Source organism: Grammomys surdaster, unplaced genomic scaffold (assembly GCF_004785775.1).
Source record: "Grammomys surdaster isolate TR1022 unplaced genomic scaffold, NIH_TR_1.0 958, whole genome shotgun sequence".
Lineage (NCBI taxonomy): Eukaryota > Metazoa > Chordata > Mammalia > Rodentia > Muridae > Grammomys > Grammomys surdaster.
The window spans coordinates 5,472,222-5,485,147 of record NW_021605377.1 but is presented as its reverse complement, the minus strand read 5'-3'; the positions used below and the strand labels follow the sequence as shown (position 1 = coordinate 5,485,147).

Sequence of the window (12,926 nt, the reverse complement as noted above, 5' to 3'; positions counted from 1 at the left end):
TTTAAAGTTCTGTCCTCCGTAATCCCTCTTCTGATGACTGATCATGATAATGTCACCAGAGATCCAGAGTCCAGCATCTAGAATCCCTCACCCGTGTTCCAAGGCCATCAGGGAATGTGCTCACTCATCTACAGCTGGTTCTCAACACGAGAAATACAGGAGACGTTTACTCCCAAGTGCAACACAGGATGGACTGACTCAGTTACAGATCGACTCCAATTCCAGGGTACTTCACAGTTGTATCACTATCTCTCATTGTATATTTATACAACTCATTTCTTCAATGTGCAAGTCATATGTTCAAGAGAGTGAAAGGGGGTTATAGCCCTTGAGAGAATAAAGAACTGTGGGATCAACATCTCTTTGAACGATACAATCTTATTTAAAAAAAATAAAAAAGCTTCACAAACTTTCTGTAAGACCAAATGAGCTGCACATACCCAGGCAAAGAAGGTGATTTAACATTTCATGGGAATCGGATGGAAATCTAAGTTCTTTAGAAGGAATCCATGATAATTTGGATGCCCCCCACCCCCCACCCCCCACCCCCCGATCCCCATCAGTTCACAATGGTGCCGGTTTCTAATAGATTCTGTCCAAAGCTCAGTCTGAAGGGTGTGGAGTGTGCTATTTTGGACTTTCTCACCAGGAAGAAGAAACACAGATTGCAGGTCTGACAAGTGTCAATCAAGAGTGGTCCTGTTAGGCTCTGCAAGAGTGGGGCGGGTGCTGGCGTGAGAACAGAACCTCTTCCTGGGTTCTCCCAGAGCCCTAGCTAACTAAGGCTCTAAGGCTGCATTCAAACTCATTCTGAATCTTGCTAGCAGCATTCACGGGCATCCCAGACCCTGGCACACTCTTGGTGCCGCATGGAAATATTCACAAACAGGAACGGGAGGCCAACAGAGCCCAGCTTGTAGGCAGATGGAGTCTGGTGCCTACAGGTAAGGGAGCAGACTTTTAAAATACAAGAAAAAGGAAAGAACATGGTTCTCTCTTCCTCCCTTTCTTGGACTAGAAACCTCTGTCTCCTGAGTGGGGACAAAGCCATGGATAGGAGTGGAGCTGGGAACTCCCCCACCCCTGATTTCAAAATCCTCTGTATTTCATAAAGTTATATTTACTGTTTTTTGAAAAGCGTGGCTCTGGAAATTGGTTAGGGGTGATGGTTAAATACTCTGTGAATTTACTAAAATTATGAGTTATTAACTTCGAAGTTGGGAGTGGGGGAGGAGCAAAGGTTGGAGCTGTTTGGGTCCTACTCTTATAACCTGGACTTGTAAAAAACTGCTACATGCCGCCACCCCCCAACCCCCAGGGAATGTCCCTAAGGACATCCATTGGCAAGTAAGAGATTCTTCTGGAAGAAAGTATTTAAGAAGTGAGGATAGGTAAATCTGAGAGATTCTTCTGGAAAAAAGTATTTAAGAGTATCTTTACACCTTCAACAGGTCCCGGGGTAGGAGGACCAGAGTCCTGACTGGCTGGCTGACAGCATCCAGTAAAATCTCCCTCCTCTTGGTGGTGTACACAGAAAACCAGGTTTGCCAGTAAATGGCAACCATCAAACACAACACGGCAAGCGGCTCTTGCACGCTTTCTGGTCCCTGTCAGTGCGTTTGTCCCATGACCTCAGAGCTTATCTGTGTACCTAAGGGACACACAGCAGCAACTCAGCTCCAGCACGGGACTTCATTTTATTCCTGGTGCTTTTCACGTCCCTAAGTGGACCCTCCTGCTCTCATCTGGGTAAAGGGCTCCCACTAATCTAGCCGCCATTTGATTAGACCTAAAAGTTCACATCCCTCTTAGGCCTCCAGTGTCCCGCCTCGGCACACAGAAGTTTTATGAAGTTTGATTCTGCTGTCTCTGAGAAAAAGAAAACCGGGCCACACGAGCGTCATTCATTTTCATTTCCTGAACAAGCTTTGCAGTCTGATCCATGCAGACCCGTGAGTAAAGTGAATCACATAAAGTGCATCCTGTCCTCTAAGGGCATTTGTCACAGTTAACAACCACCAGAGCGTAGGCTTCCCCAGGGAGGCTTGCAGGACCCCGAGCTGTCAAAGCTACAGTTTGACAATGGCCCAGCCGCACGCTCTGAGGGCAGAGCACTGCTAACCACACAAGATGAAATCAGTTGTGTGGTGCCCTGGGCCTAAAAAGAGGAAAGCCCGGCTGTAAACCCTAGTTGTCTACCTTGTAAAGTGCAGTGCTACCGGTCCGGGCAGACATTCGCTGGATAAGCAGGTAGAAGATTTCCATGTTATGAGGACATACGCCATTGACCACTGTGAACACTGGGTACATAGTGGGACACAGAGCCACCTGTGGACAAGTGGGACTGATCACAGAGAGACTCACTGAGCTTCTATAGGCCTCCAGGAGCTCAACCCTGCCAGTACCTGTGTTTGCTCACTTCCCTGAATCCTGCCATATTCTTGCTGGTCAGGGGAATTCAGAACACAGCTGTTAGCAATCACGGTGCTCCATCAACAGGGCTTTACCGTGCCGAGCTCGATAGGCAGGCTGGAGATCTGCTCTGATTAAGGCAGTGAGACATGTGAGGAGGACTCTGGGACAGTTTCACGCTAACCACGCACAGGGACAGTGTTGGCAAGTGCTACTGGGTTAAGAGACTTTACTTATTTACACCGCACAGCTCTGGTCCTTCTCGCCGTCTTTGGCACAGCCATCCATTCAGAAATTTTGGTAGTGTATGCACAGAGTTTTCTTCAAAATAAAAACGTAGAGAGCATGTGAAGGCGGGAACTGGCGGCTCATCTTGGGATGATTATTCTTTCTATGGCACACACGATATGATCCCAGTTTTTACAGAATATTGCGAGAAGAGTCACAGCAAAGAAGGTGCCAAGGATGTGGGAGCGACTCTTCATCATGGGCGAGACGAACTTGGCCAGGGTGGACACGCACACCAGAATGACAGTCATGAAGGCCAGAACCACATTGATGCATTTCCCCAGCAGGACCTTGGCGTTCACGGCATCGGTCTGCAGGGCCTGCTGTTCCTGTTGGTGGAGTTCCAGCTTAGAGATGCGTGTCTGGCAAGACTCCAAGGCTTCCTGTGGGCAAGAGGAGAGCAAAGGTCAGAGGTCACTGGAATCACAGGCCTCGTGGGAGCACATGCCCAGATATACCTCAAGCTCCAGCTCAGAACATCTACTGCCTTGGTAGTTTCAAATCCCCAAACCAACAGTGAGAGGCAAAGGTATAAGGCAGGAATCCCAAAATTCATTTTACGCTGTCTGTCATGAGTAGGATACGCACATGTATTCGACCGTAAAACGCCCTACGGGAGGCGTTACAGTGGTCTCCTTTTGTTTACTTGTTTATTGTTTTTGTTTGCTTTTTGATGACAAGGTCTCTTGTGAAGTAGCCCAAATCTGGCCTTAAACTTCCAATCCTCCTGCCTCAACCTTCCAAAGTGCTGAGATTTGGGATTACAATCAAACAGCATCATACCTGGCCATAAAGGTTCATATTGTTTTTCTCAGTGTATTCATACTGGTGAGAAGGTGGCATGAAACACTGGTGTCTGTTGGCGCTGTCAGGAGGGGACTGAAAAGGGGCGGAGCTGGGATGCAGGCTGTTCCACCCTCATCTGTGGTTATGTCCTCTTTTCTACTGCCGCTCCACCTCCGGGAGCTCGTGTCTGTGTGATGACAGTAGGGAGGATGCAGATGCTAAGGGAAAACCATAACATCTTTGGACCAATAGCAGGCCACTCTGCCTCCATCTGCTCTGTGAATCTATTCCTTAAGTCAACAGCCCAGGCTGTCTCTCCAGACCCAGTGCAACCTGATACTTCACTTCCTAAGATGGCATCCTGTGGATACTGTAGATCTCTAGCTTGGCTGTTTCTTCTGGGGTTGACTCTCACCTCTACAGAGCTTTTGGGAAACACCCCCGTGGAACTCAGTCACAAGTACATTCATGGTCGCTGCATGCAGTGACCCTGTGTCCCCACTACCCCGACTCCTTTTCTTAGAACACCACTAGGCCTCTTATGAGACACCCTGAAGCATCCTTTGACACGTCTCCTGCCCAGCCATCAGTTGGTTCTGTCAATGCAGCCAGCACCCACTGTCTATCTTATTCCATTCCCTCTGTTACAGTGTCCACTCAGGGTCGCTGGGATCTCTCTTGCTTGCTGTGATTTGGCATGAATTTCACACCATATGTTCCATAATCCATATTCCCTGCCATAGTCCATGTGACCTTTGAAAGATATACATCTCTGACATCCTGCTTCATAAAGCCCTTTCGGAATCTTGCTTGGCCTATGTGCATCCATCTTCTCCTGCTTTCATCCAGTGCTCTGGCCAAACTGACCCTTTCCAGGTTCTGAAAATGCCTGGGGGACTCTGTCCATGCAGTACACACTGCCGGAAACACTTAAGCACCCCCTCCCTTCACCTGTGGATCTGTCACGTATCTGAGGTCTCATCCTCATGGACATCTGAAGTCTCATCCTCATGGACATTTCTCAAAGGAAGCCCTCCCTGACCCAGCTTGTCTCTAGCCAGCCTTCCCGAACAGCTGAGAGGCCCATAAAAGTTGCGTGCAGTCAAGGACTAGCCTCACCCTGCTCTCTTTGTCCGCTTCAGAAAGGAGCAGTGCTGCACGCAGCAGGTGGCTGAAGAGTCTGGGTGCCACTCACAGGAATGTCAGTTTCCAGAGCAAAGCCCACGCCTCCCGGGAGGCAGTGCGGCGTGCCCGCTCCTCCACCAGTCTGTTGTGGCAATCATTTGCCAATGTGCTTGTGCAGCTGAGTGCGGTCACCTTTCTAGGCTTTAAACGAGTGTAATGGCTCCAACATTGATTTGCTTTTCTCCCGCTGAATATACTCGCTGGGCCAAAGAACAGGGTTCTCTGTTACTATAGCAACTTTCATTACACTAGGCTGCCGACCAAAGGATAAAACTTTTTCAGATCTTCACATTTAAGCACTGCTGGCTGTCTGCACTAACAGGCGAGTGGAGAAGGGCGGGCTTGCTTTCAGCTATGGCCCGGGATTTTTTTTTTTCTTTTCCATTTTAGATATGGTGTGAAAAGGGTGACAGATCAAGACAAAGGACTGTCATGTTTGGCCCTTTCACTCAGTTTTAGGGTAGAGAAGTCCACATCTCCTCAGGCTAATCTTAGAATTCACCTTAGAACTGCTAACAATGTCTTACTCAAAGAAAAATCTAAGAAAATTAGGTAATGACTTGCAAGGCAGTTAGCCCCTGGCACTACGAGATTAAGCTCCACAATAATTAGGATTTCTTTGGTTGAATATTTAACTTGTTTTATATGAAAATAGAGGGAAGAGTTATCTTTAGTAGTTTAAACTGGATATTCAGGATTTTAAAGGGCCTAGGGGGTCAATCACTTAACATCGAAAACTCTGTGGGTCTGTGGGCCCTTGCCACATGCAACATCCCAGCCTATCCTGCTGGAAGCTCACTTACGAGAACCACAGCCACCGGCAACAGAGAGACCGGAGAGATCAATGGCTAAAAGCCTTGAGGAATGTTGCTACTTAACCATAAGATAAAAGGAGGCCCAGCATTAACTTCTTGGCTGTTTATTATGGGTCTGGCGAAGACTCTGGTACAATAAATATCTGATTCTATTTGATCTTCTTGACTTTTTGAAGATGAGGAATCAGAGGCGCACCGCACTGACTTGGCCAGGTTCACATAGAGACAGAGTAGTAGAGCTGGCTTTGAACCTCCGTGACCTTTGTCATTTATGGAGCTGCTCTTCATAGCTCTGACTAGAGATGCAGCTGAAAACTGTGGAAACGGGACTCCTCAGAAGTTAAAGTTCCCTGTGTGGGGCCCCTCCCTTGATCTGACCTCCTCCTCGCTTCCACAATATGTTTCTTAAAGAACTGAGAACAAGGTTAATCCAAACCACCACCTAAATGAGGAAATGGCACACTTAGACACCACCCAGTGATATTCTAGACCTGGTATTTGATATTCCAAAATAGGATGCCCTAGGGGCGGGTGGGATGGCTCAGTGGGTAAAAAGCACTTGCTGCCAAGTCTGAAGAACTGAATTTTGATTCCTGGGACCCACAAGGTATAAAGAAGGGACTGACTCCTGCAAGCTGTTCTCCAGTCATCATGTGTATGCTATGCCGCGGGTGCGCGCGCGCGCACACACACACATACACACACACACACGTAATAAAAAATGTTTAAAATAGAATCACATACAGATGAGACTTCTGTTCCCCAGGTCAGTCAGTGGGGACTCTGAGGCTCCTCACCCAGAGAACAGAGAGGAGTTTCCCAGTGTCCTCTTCTCTCTGGGGACAGTGTTTCCCATCAACTCTAAAGCCCTGCTTCCCAGAACTGGCCAAGCAGACCTCTGGCATCAGCAAACCCAGCCACCAGGGCAAAATGAAATGCTTGCAGCCGGACAGCAGCATGCACACTAGGGAGGAAGTCTCATCTTTTATTATGCGTCGGGCTACACTCTTGTAAAGTGGGGTTCAGAGCGTGGATAGCCTTCCGTAGGCTCAGAAAATACCCACCGACTACAGAGAAGATCTGAAAAAGGGAGATGAGCATTACTGTCTTTGGTTATTGTTATGATTTCTTTAAAGAGATGACTAAGAAGCCCAAGGCCCTTCCATAGCAGCCTGGGGACCTCAGGAGGAAGGCTTGCATCTGGCTTTTGTTTGTGACATAGCTGTTATGTGGATCTACTCATCCCTTCCTGCCAACCATCTGGGCCTTCCCTTTCCCTTTCAGTTCAGCCTTCTTAGTCATTCCTAAGGGACAATTTGCAAGGCCTTGTTCAAGTCACTTTACCTTTTTGTACCTCTGTCTCCAGATCTGAGAGATGGGTGCCAAGAATAAAAGCAACTGCAAAGGGCTATTGGTTAAGTACCAAGTACAGTGCTTTACTAGGGGCTGGCAGTCAGATGCTTGACCATCTTACAAACACGAAGCAATTGCTTCACAGATGGGCAGACTCAAAGCTTGCTTAGAGCCAAATAGTTAGTAAATAATAGGCTCAAATCCAAAGTTTACCATGGAATGTCCGACTGCCATCCCTACTCCCTGCTCCTATCCCAGCCAGTGGGGCATAGCTGGACTGGATTTCTGGGGTACTGTAGGGTCTTTGCTAGAGTCATCTGTTACACTGTTAGACTACTCCAGCCTCTGCAAGAAGCTTCCTGAAGGCAGGCTGCCTAACACGTGATATGTCTTAATATTTTGGAGTTGTTAGAATTAGGCTAGTAGTAAAACCACTGGTTAGGCAATGGGGGTACGTGTGAAGTCTCTCAGTAACATGAGCAACATAAGCCAGTGGGGCCAGGAGGTGGATGGGAGATATCTATGTAGACAGAATGAACATCTTGCCCCTCATGATGGAGGGCTTGGGGAAATGCACCGGGTTAGACTGTTTGATGAATTAAAGCCTGGAAAAATCCTACACCAGGGGATTTCTGTCCAGGAGAGGGCCCATACCTGGATGTCCCTTGAGCGTTCATAGGCCTGGTAGGCCACCTTCTCCTCGGCACTGGCTAGTTCCTGCTTTAGGTTGGCTGTCTCATGCTGGTGCAGCTCTGTCAGGTCATGGAGCTGGTCTTCAAGTCGTTCATACCTTAACAAAGACAGGAGCCATAGTGAGCACAGGGCACAGGTGTCCCAATGGTATGTTCTAGAATCATGTCCTTTTTTTTGGTTTTGGGGCCTTGGCTTGTTTTCATCCCTTGGGAGACTGTTTTTCTGAAACAGTAGGTCTATTTGTGGGGAACACAGCTTTGGTTACCTCTGAATCCCAATTCTAGAAGGGATCTGTCTCTGCAGTCTTTAACTATATCCTCAACTTTGAGGCTTTACCAAGATCAAACCTGTTTTTTGTTTCTGTTTTTTTGATTTTTGTTTTTCCACCCATGCCAAACCAGCACCTAGACTGGCTGCCATGACGACAGATAGACTTTGTCAGGGATGCGGTTGCCTCTAGCTAGGAGACAGCTGTACAGTAAGGACAAGCCAGGACTGGCCACATCTATAGCAGTCTCTCCCTTTTTCTGCCCAACAGTAATTGGGGGCTCAAGGCTGCACAGCCCATGAGGAAAAGAATGAAGTTCTTATGATTAGCTTTCACTCCTGAAGGCAATTCTACTGCCTCACAGCAAATACCCAGACATGCTGTTTCAGCTCTTAGACTATTCAGTGCTAATAAAAAAAATTAACCTCAGGGCTGGAGAGATGGCTCAGTGGTTAGAAGCACTGGATGATCTTCCAGAGGATCCAGGTTCAAACCCCAGCACCTACATGGTTGGCTAACAATTGTCTGTTAATTCCAGTTCTAGGGAATCTGTTGCCCTCTTCTGGTCTTATAGGCTCTCCACACACATGGTGAACAGACATCCAGTCAGGCAAAATGCTCATACTCATAAAATACAAATAAATATATCTTTTTAAGAAACAGGTTAAGATTAAGCTCATTACAAATTATAAATGGTTTATGGGATAGCATATCAAAAAACCCAAAAGCTAGAAAAAGATGCTTCCACCGTCAGAGATGAGAATTTGTGTCCCATTTGAAACTTTGTTCTGAGTAACTTAAAGAGGCTGCAGTATCTTAGGATGATGTCTTAGTCTGAAACAACTGACCCATGCCAGTTATAGATATTTACGTAGGCCATCTGATAGGTGAAAAGGCTTAATTCAGATTTAATGGTTATCTTCCGACTTGGCTTCATGAGTGCCAAACGTTATCATTGTTCTAAGTAAGCCTTTTAACCTGTTAAGGAATGACCCTGACGGCTATGTCACGGGGATCACAAAATGCAGACACATGAAAGCAAAGGCAGTCCAAGGCTCACACAAGGGAGTATCTGTGATTCGGGATAAGACATGAATCCAAAACATGCCGTATCTCAAATGATCTGGATGAAGTTAAGGTCAACACATTCTCATGACTCCATGACAGTTCTTCACAGCCCACATAATCAGCTGACCAGGACTTAAATGAGCTCGCAGAGATCAGGGAGCCTGCATAGGTCTAGCCTGGGTCCTCTGCATATATGTTATGGTTGTTTGGCTTGGTGTTCTTGTGGGACCCCTAAGAGTGGGAGCTGGGTCTATCCCTGACTCTTTTGCCTCCTTGTGGGACCCTTCTCCTCCTGCTGGGTTGCCTCGCTCAGCCTCGATGTGATGGTACGTGCCTGGTTTATTGTAACTGGTTACACTGTGTTTGCTTGATTTCCCAGGAAGCCCTGCTCTTTTTTGAAGGGAGGTGAAGAGAGATGGATCAGGGTGGGGTATGTGTGCGGAGAGACTAGAGGAGGGGAGGGTGGGGAAATTGTAGTCGGGATGAAACATGAGAGAATAATAAATTTAAAAAATTTTAAAAAGAGAAAAACAGTTCTTGTAAGATGAACGTGCTAAGTCAACGCTGCGTACGATACATTAAAGCAGAGGTGTGAGGCTGGCACTAGGTCTCAGTGGTACAACACAGGCCTAGGATGCATGAAGCCCTTGATTCAAATCTTGGCGTCACAAAAATCTTTTGTAAAATGAGAAACAGCCACGTTCTAAATAATGAGGTAAAATTGTACATCAAGTGTAAGTCAAACTTACAATTTAGCCGGGCAGTGGTGGCGCACGCCTTTAATCCCAGCACTTGGGAGGCAGAGGCAGGCAGATTTCTGAGTTCGAGGCTAGCCTGGTCTACAGAGTGAGTTCCAGGACAGCCAGGGCTACACAGAGAAACCCTGTCTCGAAACAAAACAAAACAAAACCAACCTTACAATTTAAATGTTATAGTATGCAATAAACGTTTATAATCTATTTTACATTCTTAGAAGTTAACCCATTTTGATGAGAATCATTTGGGAGGATATGAGCAAAATGGGGCAAACAATCTCATATTTAAAAAACTATAAACACCTAAATGCCAGGCTACAAAACCTTTAATCTCAAGATGGTATTTGAGAGCCACTCATTTATAGTAAAATGCTTGTGTGTGTGTGTGTGTGTGTGTGACATGTGGGCATGTGGGTGTGTGTGGAAGCCAGAGATTGATGCCAGGTGTTTTGGGTCTCTCACTGAATCTGACTAGGCTGACTGGTCAGCAAGGTCCAACCTAGGATCTGTCCAGCAAGGTCTAGCCTAGGATCTGCCTGTCTCTATTGCCCCAAGTGCCGTGGTTACAGACCTGTGTTGTCATGTTCAACATTTACATGGGTGTCGGGTACCTGGACTGAAGGCTTCATTCTTGCATGGTAAGCACTTTATCCACAGAGCCAGCCCTCCAGTCCGTGTGTGTGTGTGTGTGTTTTAAAAAGGTTAATAAACAAAATACGTATATTTCAAACTGACATACCACATGAAAGTCTACCTCATTGTCTCATTGTCCAATGAATTAGCCCCACTTGTCTGCTATAACGGAGGGAAACAGGTCTCTAAATTAGTGTAATAAGGCCATCACAGACGTCTGCTGAATCAATTTCTTCCTAGGCATGTGAGTCACGGCTTGGATAATGATATTTTAAGAGACCCATACATATAATGTCTTCCTCTAATTGTCAGCTATAAGCCAGAAATGATGGAATTTAGGATTATGAAGGATGGGAAGAATTATCAATCTTTAACTGTCTCTGCATCCACATTGGTAGCTATTGCAAACACATGTATCAGCTTGGAAGCAGATGGCTTCTGCTTCGTGCTTCTAAAGGAATCCCAGAGGGAGTGTTCCACGTACGTACCTGTATCTCTCCTCTTGCAGAGTCTGAGAGATAAAGCCATATTCTCTCTTAAACTGCACCTTCAGTGCCTCGATGTCCTCTGCCAGCTGGGTTTGGGTAACCTTGATCTCCCTCAGTTCCTCTATGATCATGGCAAGCTTCCCCTGGCTGTCCATGGTGCTGGCCCCACCAGTCCCAAAGGACTGGTTCCCATTGCTGTCAGCTGAGCCGGATGTACCACTAGAACACTCGTCATCACTGCCATACTTGGGCTTGTTCACGATGGTAGCGCTTCCGCCGTAAGCCCTGGGGCTAGCTTCGGGCCTGAACTCTTCCAGGGAATTCTTCAAGTGAGCAATGTTGTCTGCGCTGCCAAACTTATTCCGGATCAAGTTGGCAAACTCTCTGGACTTATTGAAGACAAACACGGGGGGCGTGAGGGATACCCCTGGCATGCTCGACTTACTGCTCTCCAAGCAGTGGGGAGCAGTTCGGGATTTCACGTGGGCTTCCTTCAGAGAGTGGTGTATCTCCTTCACGCTGTCTTTAGAAATGTCCTTTGAGCTTCTGGTCGCTCCATTCTGTTCAATTTCCCTGAGCTTTCTATGATACTGTTCCAACTTCTTCTGCAGCTGGGCAATGGAGTGGGCTGATTTCTGGTTCTTCTTCTCAAAGACCTGCTTGATGCGCCCAGCCTGCTGCTTGTCGGCGCTGCTGACCAGTTTCAGATACTCGGCAACGTTCCCATCTCGGGACGTCTGCTCGATTTTTATCTGTTCTGTCACCTTTAAGATTTTTTGTTTCAGGCTGTCTGCATTGAGTTTGACCTTGTGAAAATCCAGGATGCCATCTGGGACGTCGAAGTTGAGGTTGGTGTCTGACCCCCCTCGGCGTATGTTCAGGGGTAGACTGAGGGTATTCATGTCATGGCGTTCCACCTGAAAGAGAAGGAGAACCCGATTGACACCTGAAGTAAATGAGACCATTCAGTGTGAGGGAACTGTGTGTGCATGTGGTACATCTGTTAAGTCCTAGATTTTCCAACGGTTTGTGCCACAAGATGAACACTCTGCGCTATCCTTCCAAGCTGAAGAAGGTGGGACAGCTCAATTGTGTCCTATACCTGTGTGATGCGAAATCACATCTCCAGCATATTGAATCTGCTGTCTGTAGGCGGTAACTGTTAGTTGCCAGGGGAGAAAATGCAGATCAGAATGAGGAAGCCAGTCAGTTCTGGTTTCCCATGTGACTTGGGAAGCTTGCCATGACCCTCACTATGTGTCTCATGGCGGGCAAAGTCCCTCATTCAGAACTCAGTCATTTAACAAGACAAGAAAGAAAAGAAAGAAGGGGAGGGTATCTCGCAGAAACATCCATCAAGAAAATTATTTTTCTAATAGAACCATTAAGCAGATGTGACAGAACTGTATGGGGCATGATTAACTTTGATAATTGAATAATGCACCGGTATCTCTATATGAAAATAAATAATTCCAAACTACAAGCACAGTGATTAAAATAAGTGCACAGAAGACGATAATATAGTCCAAAAGCTGCAGCTGTTTAATACAGTCCCTCCCATTGTGCTGACCCCCAACCAAAAAGTTATTACCAAAAAATACCTGTAATTTTGCTACTGTCATGAATCGTAATGTTAAGTATCTGATAGGCAATCCCAGAGGGCTTGTGACCAAAGGTTGAGAACTACTATAATACAAAGCCAGCCAGACACCTGCTTTCACATTTACAGGCTGTCCAGGTTAAAAAAAAAAAAAAACTATAAAGTAGCATCCGTCCTGCATCCAGGTCAGGACTAGAAGTTTGTACTCTAAAAGGGAGAGGTAAAACCCACCTGCGCATCAAGTTCGCTGATGTGTTCTTAGAGATTATCGTGTTTGATCCTTATTACCAAGCCAAGCAAGAAACATGCTAAAGACACACACATCTAGCAACGGAGTGCCATGGAACCAGGCTCTGACGCCAAGCGTCCTCACACCCTATTATCCTGATACTGCCCCCAGAGGATGAAAAATGAGCCATGCTAGAGTCTGAACCCAATTCCAATTATAATAACTAATCTGGAACATCTCAGCTGTCAAGTTAACATCCCCTTGATAAGAATAATGCCATTACCCAACAGGAGGCAAGGTAACGTCTGGGAGAAGTTACCTCTTCCCACCTTGTAAAGGATCGGGGGCTCTGG

At 46.5% G+C, this 12,926-nt stretch overlaps 1 protein-coding gene across 8 annotated transcripts in view; it reads right to left on the bottom strand.

The window, feature by feature from the left end:
* Positions 1-578: 578 nt before the first annotated feature.
* Tmcc3 (transmembrane and coiled-coil domain family 3) overlaps positions 579-12,926 on the bottom strand; it is a 245,731-nt gene continuing 233,383 nt past the window's right edge. For all 8 annotated transcript variants that reach the window (XM_028783004.1, XM_028783003.1, XM_028783008.1 and 5 more), the window contains 3 exons: positions 10,745-11,661; positions 7,494-7,629; positions 579-3,083 (listed from right to left, as the gene is read on the bottom strand). In XM_028783004.1, coding sequence (XP_028638837.1) covers positions 2,781-3,083; positions 7,494-7,629; positions 10,745-11,661 — 1,356 coding nt within the window. In that variant the 3' untranslated portion in view covers positions 579-2,780. The remainder of the gene's footprint in view (positions 3,084-7,493; positions 7,630-10,744; positions 11,662-12,926) is intronic.